This window comes from Juglans regia, chromosome 10, assembly GCF_001411555.2.
Source record: "Juglans regia cultivar Chandler chromosome 10, Walnut 2.0, whole genome shotgun sequence".
Classification (NCBI taxonomy): domain Eukaryota; kingdom Viridiplantae; phylum Streptophyta; class Magnoliopsida; order Fagales; family Juglandaceae; genus Juglans; species Juglans regia.
The window spans coordinates 346,269-360,634 of NC_049910.1; the positions used below are offsets into that span (position 1 = coordinate 346,269).

The 14,366-nt window shown below is 36.5% G+C and overlaps 3 protein-coding genes across 5 annotated transcripts; all 3 read right to left on the bottom strand.

Annotated features, from left to right (window-relative positions):
• On the bottom strand, nt 1–1,437 carry LOC109001834 (NAC domain-containing protein 83-like). Its single transcript, XM_018979275.2, has 3 exons — nt 1,193–1,437; nt 587–870; nt 1–370 (listed from the first exon to the last, which is right to left on the bottom strand). The coding sequence occupies exons 1-3, from the start codon at nt 1,401–1,403 to the stop codon at nt 83–85; spliced, it is 783 nt and encodes a 260-aa protein (XP_018834820.2). The 5' UTR covers nt 1,404–1,437; the 3' UTR covers nt 1–82.
• Nucleotides 1,438–4,516: 3,079 nt separating this feature from the next.
• Nucleotides 4,517–7,178, bottom strand: LOC109001869 (double-stranded RNA-binding protein 3-like). Of its 3 annotated transcripts, none has more exons than XM_018979358.2 (4): nt 6,980–7,178; nt 6,467–6,714; nt 6,101–6,320; nt 4,517–6,024 (listed from the first exon to the last, which is right to left on the bottom strand). In XM_018979358.2, the coding sequence occupies exons 2-4, from the start codon at nt 6,710–6,712 to the stop codon at nt 5,057–5,059; spliced, it is 1,434 nt and encodes a 477-aa protein (XP_018834903.1). In that variant the 5' UTR covers nt 6,713–6,714; nt 6,980–7,178; the 3' UTR covers nt 4,517–5,056. The 3 variants fall into 3 exon arrangements, with proteins under 3 accessions (XP_018834903.1, XP_018834904.1, XP_018834902.1); XM_018979359.2 differs by having other exon boundaries at nt 6,914–7,178; XM_018979357.2 differs by lacking the exon at nt 6,980–7,178 and having other exon boundaries at nt 6,467–6,897.
• Nucleotides 7,179–8,087: 909 nt separating this feature from the next.
• On the bottom strand, nt 8,088–13,014 carry LOC109001870 (probable protein S-acyltransferase 7). Its single transcript, XM_018979360.2, has 5 exons — nt 12,519–13,014; nt 10,616–10,798; nt 9,837–10,133; nt 9,034–9,267; nt 8,088–8,905 (listed from the first exon to the last, which is right to left on the bottom strand). The coding sequence occupies exons 1-5, from the start codon at nt 12,603–12,605 to the stop codon at nt 8,384–8,386; spliced, it is 1,323 nt and encodes a 440-aa protein (XP_018834905.1). The 5' UTR covers nt 12,606–13,014; the 3' UTR covers nt 8,088–8,383.
• Nucleotides 13,015–14,366: the final 1,352 nt, after the last annotated feature.

A 14,366-nucleotide genomic window follows, 5' to 3' on the forward strand; every position in this document is an offset into this window, starting at 1 on the left:
CCATTGATCTCTTTTGTTGAACAACAGTTTTTAGTACCGGCCGATACAAGTCTTTAACAAGGTTAATTTACAGCTCTCTTACTCATGAACATGGGGAAAACCTAATGTGGGTACTTGTTTCTTCTTGATCTAAGCCAATAATAGAGGAGACCTCAGTGATTTCACTCTTACATGAAGAAGAAGGCTGAGGATCAGGACCTAAATCAGAGCTGACTTCCCCCATGTAATTCATTGTAGTTGGCCTAACTTCCAGTCTCCGAATTTTCTTGCTGTTAGAGGGCTGAGAAATCATAACTCCTTGTTTTTCAGGTCTTTTCTTTCTTTGGAATACAAGATAGACAACCCAATCTTCCATTACCATCATAGACACCTGGACAGAAATTCAAAAACAATACAATCAAGCTCACAAGCTCCATCGAAATAATAATTGTAACCGGGTGTTATACTATATATATATATCTCCGGAATTTCATTTAAAATCGAATGGTACTTTTCATACAAAACCATGTGAACATAGATTTTATATTTAGTAGTAACTGCTCATCATCCTAGCTATATATACACACACACACACACACACATGCACCTGGGTGGAGCAGGGGCTTGTTTCAGTGTTCACAAGACGATATTCGTGCATGACCCATCTCGTTTGAGCTCCATAAGAACGCTTCCTTTCGCAGAAAATCAGAGTTCTCCTTATCCCAATCGCTCGGACGTTGCTCTCAGATGCTAATATTTGCTTAGATTTGCCAACAGGCTTCCAGTAACCGGAAGTAGTACCAGCAGCTCTCTTGCAGTAGTTATTGTCAAGGGCGGTACTTATCCTCTTTGATCTAGTGCTAAAGAAGTACCTCTTTTCCTTTAAGTCACCTAAGCGCCCGGCCATGCCATGAAAGAGTTAATAGAACATGATCATAGGCTTAATTAGCTCATCAAATATTTCTAAAACTAGAGTCATAAAGTCATCACGTACGTAACAATTATATATAATTAATATTGTAATATATAAGCTGCATGTACACCCTAGCTAGCTAGCAGCTTGATCAAGAATATATAAAATGTGGCATCAATCAGGAAAATATATAGTAATATTGACATTTAATTTGAACTTAGTTCTAGTACTGGCATGGCTTTCATATTCGATGATCCAGAGCTAGCTGCAAATACAATATCACGTACAGTACGTACTTACCTGGCAAGCCCCAAGGATCAGTCTGGAATACATCGAACTCGGGAATGACTGAAACTGGTAATGGGATAGCGAAGACCTTGCGCTTCAAGTAGTGAAAGACAAGCTCTTCGTCGGTGGGATGGAACCGGTACCCGATAGGCAGTACTGTGATCCCAGATCCATTATTAATATTATTTATCATGGCACAGTACTGCTTTGGTTTCTCCTGCATGTCGATTAATAATATATCCCCGGCCACCTTCTAATAAACTAATTCTAATTAATTATCTCAAGCAAGTTGAGCTAGCTAGCTAGCTAGACAAGAAGGCCAGGGAATTGAGCATCCTGCATGTTGGAATATATATCATGTTATGCAGCGTATGAAAGAGAACGAAAAGGAAATGGTGGACCTGTCATGGCGGGCTAGCTAGGGCGGGCTTGATGGTTCTTCAAAATTCAAGCCTAGGCGTCCGGCCAACGATTATTTCCAGCTCTAAATTACCCAATATATATATATATATATATATATATATATCGTCTGATATGTGAGCCATGATCAGGGCGGGCAAACTGCTTTGGTTCATGTACTGCTCATGATGTGGCAGATCATATCACGATTGTATTAAAAAATAGAAAGGCAAACATAAATAGATGGTCGTATATACTAGTCCTTGCATGTGCACATTAATCTTGTCTATATATATATATATATATATATATGTATGTATGCGTTTTACCAAAGCTATGCAAAATGATATGCACTGTCCATTAACTAGTACTCCAAAAGATTTAGAACGTACGCACCCAATACATGATCATGTAGAGTTGCTTTTAAAAGCCTAGCTTTTAATTAATTTTAAAGTGATGGCCTGTTTTTTCCAAATAATAATAATATGCCATAGATCGCAATCAAGCGCGCACTTATAGGTTTGAAGAATCAAATTAAATACTAAGTAATTTGGGAGCATTATCATATATACTTGTTTTAATCATATATATATATATATATATATATTCATAAAGCGGATTCTCTACATTATAACATGTTCGACAATTATACCATAATATTATAGGTTTCTTAGCATGGAAGGATGCATCTTTGCTTAGCGTGTGGAAACCTTCTAATAATACCATAAAGATTACACATCGACGATCATTAAGATGATCATTTGCTTCAATCTTTTGGTCACATGACGAACCCTTTTAAATATAACATGAAGAACATTTGACTGCGTTGTCGACGTCTCAAGTGAGAGTATCCTAACAATTAGTGCGCACGCAAAGAACGCCTAATTATCTGGCATTTAGTTGATTAATGGCCGGCCATGATATATATGACTCATAAATACCATTAACACAAATATATATACATGTATATATATCTGACATAATTAGTCAGCATGCATTAATAAGCCAATTCAATATAATTCATAGGCTCATTTAATTAGGGGTGGCATGCCCAATTCGTATTCGTGTCGTGTCAAATTATGAACATTTAACTATATGGGTCAACCCGACCCCAACTCGCTAAGCTAAACATGTCAAACTTTCAAGTCCTAACGCAACATATTTAGATAACGGGTCGTGTCGTGTCACTTATTTTGACCTGTGTAATAATTAATTAGAAATAGGTCAACATGACTTATTTAAATTTGTTTCAAGTAAATGGGTTGAATTAACACACATAACCCATTTGATCAAATTAACATAATTTCACATAAAAATTAAAATCTATATTTATTAGTAACCATAATATATTTTTAAAAAATAAGACTGCCTACTAATAAAAAATATCAATATTTTTTAAATTTTAACATAATAAAATTAATATTACAAACCTTACAATAACAAATATGAACATAGGTCCAGAATTACAATCTCAACAATAAAAGCATAAGCATACTTAGAAATACCAATATTACAACTCAACAATAATAAAATTATAATTTTTAAACGAAGTTTAAACATGTTGATTTCAGATTAAGCAAGTTGGCCCATTTTTAAATTATGTTTTAACGAATCAATCTGTTTTGACCTAAATCTACTAATAATAAATAAATCAAGGAAAATGAATAAAAAAATATAGTAAAAAAAAGATTCAAACATGTATCATTAATACTCATTTCCAACAACAAACCTATGGAGTTGGGGCGGTGTTTGAATTCGGTGCATTGGATTTGGGCTGGGTCAGGACTTTGCACGTACAACTTTTCCAAATTCTAATCGGGCTTTCTATTTTTTGAAAAACAAAAAACTTGCTTTGGGATTAATTTGTATGTTGAGTACTTTTTAAGATTATCGAGGTTACATTCATTGAGCTTTTAAGGCCTTTTCTCAGTTTTCTAAGCTTCTTATGACGTGGTAAGCTTTTTGGAATGGGTTATCGTTGGGAGCTTCTATTGGAATGTAATATTATTTTATATTTTTTTTAAGTTATTTTTAAATATTTTAAAAAAATAAAATAAATTTAGAATATCATTAAAGAAACACTTTCTTAATTAGAAAGTAAAAAAATATTTTTTATAATTTTTTATTTTACTTCGTTATTAAAATAATATTTTTTAATAATATTATGATTTTTTTATTTTTTTTAAATATTTAAAATTATTAAAAAAATTTATATAAAAAAAAAACTTAAAAAACACATCAAAATACATTGCTAGTCTCCAACAGAAGCTCCGAAGATATAGCATTTTCCTTTTGAAATTTATGCTTCCCTATGGCAAAGGGTTGTTGTCGTCGTTTTCTTCTTCTTCTTTTTTTATAATTTTTGAATTAAGAGAATAAAATTTCGAACTACATATCTCCATTTTAAAAATTGGAGATATGTCAATCAGATCTTTAAAAATTGAAGATTTGTCAATCAGATCTAGAAGTTGCTGGCCCCATTGTCTTTTAATAACTGAAAGATGAGTAGTATGCAGGTCGGAAGTTACGTCAATAGTTTATGTTAACAAAGATTGTTACAATTTTATTAATTCCATCCCTAATTTATATAACTGCTAAACTGTTATCGTTCATGTTTGTAACACTAATTGGGTACGTGATGAATGCCTTAGCTACGTAACACCATATTAACTTCTTGTTATTGCAAGCCGAAAAGGACAAGCTCAATATATTGACTTTTTGATCCCCGGATGCTTTTATGGTGGCCAACCCTCTCTTTAATTGAACGGGGGGACATGGCCCTCACGCTAATACACTTTCTTTCCACACCACAAGCTGTCATCAAGTTCCCTGCAACCCCTTGAACATAACGGCTACTTTTCCTTCTTAAATAAGAAATTCAGAAAATAAATAAAAAATAAAAAAATCCAAGCCTTTCTCCCCAGTTGCTAGGTGGAGTCAGTTCAATAATGAATGATTAGATAAAGAATTGAGGAAAAAAGTAACATAGCCACAAAACAGTGAGTGAATTAAAGGAGAGGCTACTATATGGATGGAAGAAGATGAGGAAGAGAGAGACGAGTGTCTGTGCAGGAGGAGCATTAATGGCGAAGACATGACCATTAAATATTTCTCAGGGTATCTTAATTACTTGCCTTTATCGCTGAAATTGTCTGTTCGTCCTCTTCACACTGCCTTCATTGCTACCTCCATCTGCCCCCCCAACTTCTAAGCTTACTTTTTTCTCTCCCTCTTATCTCCTTCAACCCACTCCCCCCATATCTCATTTATTGTTCTCTCCCTCTCTCTCTCTGGGTCACTAAGTGCAGTAAATACATGTCGAGGTGAAAATTATAATATATCATCTTTTACAAAATTTCACCATAGACCCATGAGACAAAAACTATGGTTCCCAAGGGCCAATAGCCGAAGTTTTGGACTTTCCAAAACCCATGAAGGATAAACTGTGGCAGAAGATGCTAGCGCTCGTTCTGTACCTCATAACTGTAGCTTGTTGAACTCAGAACTGAGTCGAGTTGACCCCAAATGTGGCTTGTTGAACTTGGAGCTAGCCGATGGAATCTCTTCTCCTGTTTGTGCGGGCAATATTGAAGTAGTAGTAGGACTTAAAGCCGATGCTGAAGTTTCCTTTACTGCTGGGGGGTTTGAGGGTTGGATCATTGGATTTGGAGGTGGTGCTGCACAGACTGGGATCACTGATCTGATTTGAACTGCTGGGGCAATCTTGTGGGGATTGAACCCTCCAGTGTACATGGTCCCGGCCATGTGCCCACCTGTGGATGCCTTGATTGGAGCCCGTGCCAATTGAGACGAATCTAGCGAACCAAAAGGCCTATCAAGCATGGAAGCCGTCATCTTCCCTGTATTGGACAAAGGAGATTGCCTGGATATTGAACTTGACCCGTAGACAACACTAGAATTTGAATTGCATGGACCTTCATTTTCAGTAGGTTTCTTGATATTTGATTTCCCACCAAGCCACTCTTCTTCATCCCTTTGATGCTCTTCAACTGGAGTAATGATTTGTGATCTACACCTGATTCTTACTGGAATAGGCCTATTTGATGGATACGGAGAGGGACTGTCTGTGGATGAATTTGGTGGTAGGATCTTTGAAGCTGTTCTGGGTGGGGGAGGAGGCAGAAGAGATACAAAGCAGTTTTGTTTTTTAACAAAACCTTCTGGGACAGAGTCCATAAACAGATCCAAAAGCCTCCACGGCTTATGCTGCTGCGTATTGTTACTAGATGTGGATGAAGAAGTACCACAACAAGTGTCTCTATGAGCCCTCACAATTCTCCTCTTGACTTGGTTCTGATCCCTCCACCTCACATGTTTGCATTCGTCTTTGGTCCTGAAGGTTGAAAGAACCCTTGCCACAACTGCCTGATCTAGTTCTTCACCAGTGTCTACTTCTTTATTACCGAACGAAACTAAGTTTGGCACTGCATAGAGATGGCCATTGATCAAATAAACTTGGTATGGGAAATAAAAGAAATTTACAAATGAAATCAGACCTACTTTTTTTCAGTGCAGACCAAGCTGCAATTGCAGCATTCTTCTCGGCTTGCTTCTTTGTTTTGGCTGGCTCACCAGTGAAATTCATGCCAGCAAGCTCTACAGTAGAAGTGAAGATTGGGACATGGGCAGGACCTGATCTTACAGTGGTATATACAGGAAGATTCAGTCCAGCTCTATGGGCAGTTTCTTGAAGTAGGTTCTTGTAAATCCCAGTTTCATCCTTCATGGAGTTTAACAATAGAGCAAATAAAATGAGGAAAACTAAATTAGAGACGAATGGGTATGACTTCTTTATTTAGCCAACCATTCAACAAAACTAGTCAAAATAAAAAACATTTAAGAGGGCTTCTTAGCAAAGGAGCTTACAAGAACTCTTGCAGTTAGAGACCTTGCAGGACCTCTCGTGGACAGGACATTGAGAGCTACCTCGGCAGCTGCATGCTCTGCCTGTCTTAATGTGGTGCAATAGCTCGGGCTATCAAAGATCTCACCGTTGAAATTCACAGAAGCTTTGAATCTTGGTGCATGATCAGGCCCTTCTCTGATGCAAGCATAGGAAGGCAGGTTGAAACAGCTTCTCTGTGCCAGTTCCTGCAATTGATTCTTATACATATCTGCCATGAAAAACCAATCCACAACAAAACAATCAAACCAACGTGAATCCATTCCTTTCCCATCATCCTAGAAGGGAGAGGAAAATAGGAAGAGTATGAAGACTTATCTAGAGAGGGAGAGAGAAAAAAAATCATCCCATGGGGACAAAAGAATACTAAAATAGCGTAGCAAGTGAAATGTAAAGCAGATGATACCAACCTAGAGAAAGAGCGGAGGAAATGAACGCAACCACTGAAAATCTAAAGACAAAATCAAGGAACCCACCTACTTCACCTGATTTCTCGCTCCTACATTGGCATGGGACTCTTGGCTTTCAGGACAAAGCATCTCATGTGGTAATACTTATGTCAGCTGTGAGGAAGAGATAGAATGCAAGATTACCGACTCAAGTGAAAACTGTCAAATTTGGAGCTTTTGCACTCCTTTTGTTCTCTCTTGGCGAGAGTGTATTTTACCCAGCAGGAAAAAAGGATTCCATAACAGTTTTAAATTGAGCTCAAATAATTTTTTTTTCCCCCTGGTACAGCACAGTTTTCTAACAATGAGAACCAAAAGCAGCCTCTCTTCTGAATATATAAATTATCTTACCTCATCTATTATAATTTTTTTAAAATTTTACATACAATATAATAAATAATTTAATTTTTTTAAATTTTAAAATACTAATAATATTTTATTCAACTTATCTAAAATCATCAAATCTCATGTCATCTCTCACTATCCAAACGAGATCTTAACCTTTTAGTTAGGGGGTAGTTATGACATTTTGCACCATTCTAGATTATAGATTAGATCGGATCGCATAAAGAATCCCCAGATCCTGAGATAATATTGGAAGTGGTACAAGTTAATATAAAGAAGATGGCCTAGTAGATTTGAGTTTTTTTTTTTTTGGCAGCAAAATCGCAGTGTAACATAACCTTGACTTTGGAGTGGAGTGCAGGCATTGTGTTGACTGGGGGCAGGGTACCTACCTCCCTCCTGGCTTTGACACCCATCCTTCTTTGAGACAAAAACGTTAAAAATTGGCAAGAAGTAGTAATTTTAGATCAAGCATCAAATTGGCAACTAATCGAGCTACTCTGCTCCGCATTAACAAGTAATTCAACTTCCCCATCATTAATCATAATGGCATGGAACGAAAGGTTAACGTTATTTCTTGAGTCAAACGTATGTAACTATTTTTATTTTTATTATTAGTATTGCTATTTCTGTTATTGCTATTGTTATCATTGCCTTGCATGGAAAGTATTAGTTTCAAGGAAAGAAAATTTATTAGATGGTTATTTACAGTTAAGTCATGAGAGGCAGGATTTTTTTTTTTTTTTTTTTTTCCTCGCTTAATTTTTAACATCTCACTCCAAAACAAATATAGCCCAATTCCACAAATGCAATATGGTTAGATGCTAACTAATTCCACAAATGCTGACATATCATGAAGGCTCACTCATACCAACAACACACCATTAACATTCCTTCCTAGGATCACAAAGGCCAAACCAAATTAGAACCCCCCACCAAACAAAACACAACATAGCAAAGCAAGTTCCCCCTGTACTGCTCATTAATCTTCAGTGATCAATCGTGGAAATCTCAACTCACCCACTCCATACCAACCAAATCATATCCAGTTTAGTTCCCAATTCCAGTCATTCATCACCCAATCCGCTACGAATTTTCAGTTCTCAGTGTCAAGCCATTGCTGCTAGTTCCACCATTACGGTTTGGTTCCCCAACTCTAGCGGCCAAAGCAAGAACTTCAGGTGACATTTCCCAGCTTCCACTTTTCCTTCCCCAGCTGGAACGCCTGGGATGTATTGCAGCATGCTCCCCTGCTCCCTCTACCATCATTTTTAAATCTGGAGTAATTTCGCCTAATTCGCCATCCTTTACATTCAGCCGATCATTGTTGTTAAGTTGCCCTTCACAATGATCCGCCCCAGCACCCATGTCTCCCCACACTGTCTTCCTGCCCATTTCTATGTCCACAGCTTTCCCCATGTTTGGACTCATAAAACCCCCACCCACTGACCTATTAGGTAACCCGGGTTCCCTTGGTACCTTAACCCTGAAATTGTTCTTTGATGGGGGAATGCTGGTGCAAAATAGTTCCGTGAAATTTTCAACCACGCCTTTGTTATAGGGATTAGCTCGCCGATCATATCGATATCTGAAATTTTCATAAGTAGTCTGCACAAGGCGATATGGATAAATAGAAACTTAGAAAGTCGTCTGTCACTAACAAAGATATTAATTTCAGACATGCACATAAAATTCAACTCTACGGAATTATGGCATGAAGAAGATGGGTCTCTTACCTGATTTGTGCTGATGAGATATAAATGGAAAGCAGTAAGACCACCAACAAACCACATGGATATGAAAGTGTAAGCTATTAGCACAATGGATGCTGGTGTTTTGACCATCGCTTTCCAAATTGTGGTCTGTTCTCCTCCCATGATCCTTCTTATGTAGACCCAGCAGAATGCAAAGACATATATACAAAGAAGGGTTGTCGAGAAGACAAACATGAAGAAGAATCGATAATTCCGCTGCAACCAACATTGGGAATTTTTAGGTGCATCATCCATAAACAAAGCATTGAGCATCACCAATTCAACTTACAATGAGATATATGAATCAGTTAATAAGACAATTTATATTCAAAATTTTAACTCTACCGATGCTTGATCATTTATTTTCAGTCATGTTTATCTGCAGTTCAAACTAATAATCAAATGAGCTTCAGCTCTTCTCAGATACCTGAGAGTGGTGGTGTCTGAATAGGAATCCAGCAACCTCAGCTCAAGCACATTTGATGTAAGCCTACGTAATCATTTCTCTTTACTACAAACTAGAAGTATCTATCTCCCAAACTGATACAAAACACTACCCATCCGTGAACAAATGGTGCAGTGTTTTATGAGTACTACTCCTATAAAGACTTCCTTGAAAACTCTACCCTTCCATGAACAAAGGCAGCTGTGCTTCATCAACGCTACTCCCATAAATACTACCTCCACCAAAATTCCAAAAGGAAAAGAAAAAAAAGGTACATAATAAACATAAAACTGAATTCCGGAAATGGCAAAAAAAAGGTATCCAAGAAACAATCACTTACCAGCCCAATACACTGCCCAACCCAGGGGCAGTGGTGGTCAAATCGCTCCACGCAGTTATTGCAAATTGAACAGTGCGAGCAGCGAGGAGGTCTATAAAGCATGCAGGTATCACAGTATTTAATCTTTACAATGACACCATTAACCACTACTTCCTTAATGCGAGGCAAGCGTAACTGTGGAGTTTGGCCAGCCCCAGCTTCTACACTCCCATCAAAGCCTTCTGGCTCTGGAGGGTGTGCATTACGCGGAATTATACCAGGATCTCTTCCAGAGGTCAGCAGAAGAAGAACTAATATCTGAAAAATAAAGCATGCCAATCAGCTTAGTCTTCACTCGTCAGTACTCCAAAATTCTATTTTATTCTTGAAAAATTGCAAATGCATATCACAAATATTGTTAAAGCATAGCAGATATAAAATAGCCCATTCAAGACCCAACCAGAAGATGAAAGAAAGTAATTCGCCACTCTCTCATGTGACAAGCTACCCTTGTCTGAGGCCAAACTCCATAGCTAAGTGAACTGACAAAATAGTTAATCCTAATAAGGGAAAAACCTACACCTTCAGTATAAAGTATAAACTTCTTTCAAACCTATTTGGTCAGGGAAAATTTTCAAATCTAGTTGGTGATCATGAAGAATTCCAAAAGCACACTGGTCTTTATGATATGTCATAGAATGTCAATGATTTTGGAGGCAAAAAAGAATGTAGAACAAAAGCAGTAAATACTCATTGGAGTGAGAGAGAGAGAGAGAGAGAGAGAGGGGGGGGGGTCTCACATATACTGTGAACACAACAGCAATAACCATTATTGATATCCCCAAGTGATGTGAAAAATCATTCATCAGTTTTCTGGCAACAAAGACACAGAAGACTGCGACAGGAGCAACAATAAGGAATATGGTCAATCCCAGCGATCTTACATCAGGTCCAAATATGAACCTTCCCTGAAGGAAAAATATCTGCAAAAGAGAAATGATTATGATAGATACATGAGAAGTACACGAAAATTTTATATATCACATTAGATTTAAAAAAAACAGTTAATTATAACCCTCATATATCTTGTCATATAATTAGCATCTGGAGCTGAGATATTCTATCGTTTAAAGCATTATACTAAGTTAATAATCCAATTGAACTCGTTCACAATAAAGATGTATAAACCTTTTCAGAATCTATCTATCATGCCACTAAAATTTAAGAAAAATGCTCCGCAATTAAGAAACAAGGGAAAAAGAAAAAGGGACCTCGAGAACATAATTGAAATTAGCGGATTTAAGAATGAAAAATTATATTCATCATCCCCACACATCACACTTTTTTTTTTTTCTCTTATCAAATGTGTAGTATATGGATGATGAGTAGAAGAATTCAATTAGTTTAAGAAGAATAAAATCAAAAAAAATTAAATAAATAAATAAATAAGTGCGGTGTGTGAGGATGATGAGTAGCAAAGCTCTCTAAAAATCTACAGGGCTAGCCAACTTAAATTATTTGAAAGGAACCAATTGAGATGGTTCAATGAATTAAAGGCAAGGAGCCAGCCGGAGCAAAGGAAACCTCCTCGTTTACAAAAAGTACTACCAAGTTATTTGCAATGTATTCACCATCAGCATTGCCAGTAAATTAATTGATTAAGCAAAGCACGAGTAGGTTTACCCTTCCTTACTCTTCTTACTGATAAAAAAAAAAAGGTTACCCTTCCTTACTGTAGCGCACATTAGACATTTACAAGGACTAACCCAAAAAGATGACTGACACCCAATAATTGAAAGAATGAATGGACCCTCACCTCAAGCAAATTGATTCATTAGCTATATGCTAAAAGAGAATGGATTCTCTACAAGTTACAGGTAGCATACATGCATCAAGCACAAAGAACCAAAACTTACTGAAATTACTGGTTAAAAGAGTAAGGAAGTACGTCAGAGAACATACGGCTAAATCAAAGCTCTTATGTGGTGGAATTGAGGCAAGCAATAGCATTCTAGCTGGTCACTTGAAAACTTTTAAAAAGTCAATCATACCACAAATGTATGCTATCGTTTTCTGTTCTTCTTTCCTTATTCTTTTAGAGGCAAGGTTCCTATTCTAAACTTGTCGATGTCAAATACTTGATTATACTTGCTAATTGGGAAAAAAAAATCCTAATTCAATAATCACTGATTGAAAAAGTTCTACAAGAATAATTTGAGGAGCGTTTGGCAACATCTTAAAATGTTGGTGAGCGTTAATTGAACAGTCTACACAAAAAGAAAAACGAATCTTAATTGAGCGCCGGTGCTAAACACCCCCTCCCCCAGGTTTTTACCCAAACAGAAGCACAAAAGCACAGGCCTCTTTATGCTCTCGTGGCAAAACTGATTTGTCATTTTAGGCAATAGCGATGAAAAAATGGAATCAGATTCAAAGGAATCGCAAGTCTACCGGAACATTAATTTCAGCTGATTGGCTTAGCTTCTAAACTATTAGAAAAAAGTGCTTTTTGGCCGATGACATGATCAAATTTTATTCCAAAAATCCTTACACAAGAAAAAGAGAGGGCGGGGAGGAGGGAAAAATAAAAGGCAACAGTATATGAAAAACATAAACAGCGATAATAACAAAGAACAGAAAACACACGTATTAAAAGAATAGACTGAAATTAAGTTCCTAGGGGAATTAGACAATAAAACTTACATTGCTGCCTTTCCAAGCTTGGTAAAGGCGAACATCGGTGGATCCTGATCCCGGATCGGAGCCCTGGGGTGGAGGCACCACGTACATCCTGTAAATATATATATGTGTGTGTGTGTGTGTCTCTCTCTCTCTCTCTTTCGGTCTGTCAGCTTAAGATACTCTAAGAATGCATATAACCAAATGGGAAGGTGCAAAGAGCTCCAATAGCTCACTTCTAGGGTTCGGAACTCGGGTCCATGATTAATTTAGGTTCCAGCGAGCTCAACGGCTGTTTGTGGGGGGTCTCCGACGGAGTGTGTAGGAGCGAGCGAGGGTTTGGTGAGAGAGGGAGAGAGAAATTGTACGACGGAGGGACTTGTGTATGGGGGCTTTACAGCAGAGAAGGTGAGACGTGGCTATGTGTGATTGGGGCGTGCGAGAGATGGACGAATTGGGCGGGTGCGTCTTGACCCGCCCTTTCTGTTTTCCCAAAGAGAGAATGTGATGGTAAATGCGGCGAATGATGATGATGCTGATAGCCCCAACTCACTCGCTGTACGAAATTGACCTTTTCTTAACGGAGAGGTGCCTTATCAACGGTTGAAATTACAAATTTACACGTCAGCGATATCACACATTTTATATATATATATATTATATATATATATTTAATCTTACTCTTCTTAAATTATTCAATTTATCATTCATACATTATATATTTAATAAAAAATAAAAAATAATTATGCATTGTGCGTAATGTGAGATAATGAGTAAAATTTTTCTATAAATTTACCTCCAATTCTATGTTATGTTTTCATATTTTATTATTTAAAAATAATTTATACAAATTCTAAATAGACAAGTTTCATACAAATCCTTGTAAAAAAATAGACCCTACCTTAAAAAAGTATAAAAAAATTATTATTTATTAGTATGACCTATTATTTTATAAAAAGCTTGTATGAAATTTGTCTATTTAAAATTTGTATATAGCATTACTCTTTATTATTTATTGTGACTAGAAGTCTTAACCATTTTAATGATTTAATTAATAAAACAAAAATATTGACCTATTGTATAAAATATTTGTGTTGACTAAATCTAAATAAATAAAGTATGAGTTATTCTTTAAAAGTGTGAATTATTTATTAAACTTTGAACATTATATTTGTCATCTAGAGTGAAGCCCAAGTATAAAGATCATATATTATAGAAGCACTTTAAAACGTGATATTCTAGTGATACGAGAAATTTATAAAAGGTTATGCTATTAAAATAAATTACAATAGTTTAAAAAGAAAGTTCTAAATTCATCTGATGACCACTCACAATTTTTGAAGTTTTGCTCGTTCCTCTCTCTCCAAAGTCACTATCATAGACAGATCAGAATCATCTTTCAATAAATGCCTTGGAAACCTCTCAATGAAGCTAAGAGGTTCATCACCCTTATTGGCATCACCCAAGCTATACCCACCCTAGCTAAAAAGTTATTTCACAAAGTCTGGCAATCTCAAAATGCAATGTATTAGTAGATAATTGACAAATTCTCCGCTCTTTTTACACAAATAACATCAATTTAAAAATATGATTGGGCATTTTCTTAGGCTGTCGATAATGAATCTTATCCAAATAAACTATCCATAGAAAAAGAAAGAGATGCATTTAAGGGAACCTTTGTCTTCTAAATGTTATTTCATGAGAATGTATTTACATTATACTTTAGAGATGGATTGGCAGAAAGAGTGTACTGTAAACTTTCATTTCGCCTCGATGCGCCAAAAAAGCTTATATGCACCTCCCCTTATATGGGCATAATAGAATAGGTTGTAAAATTCAAGATTGTCTCAACTTCTCAATCATGCATGGACA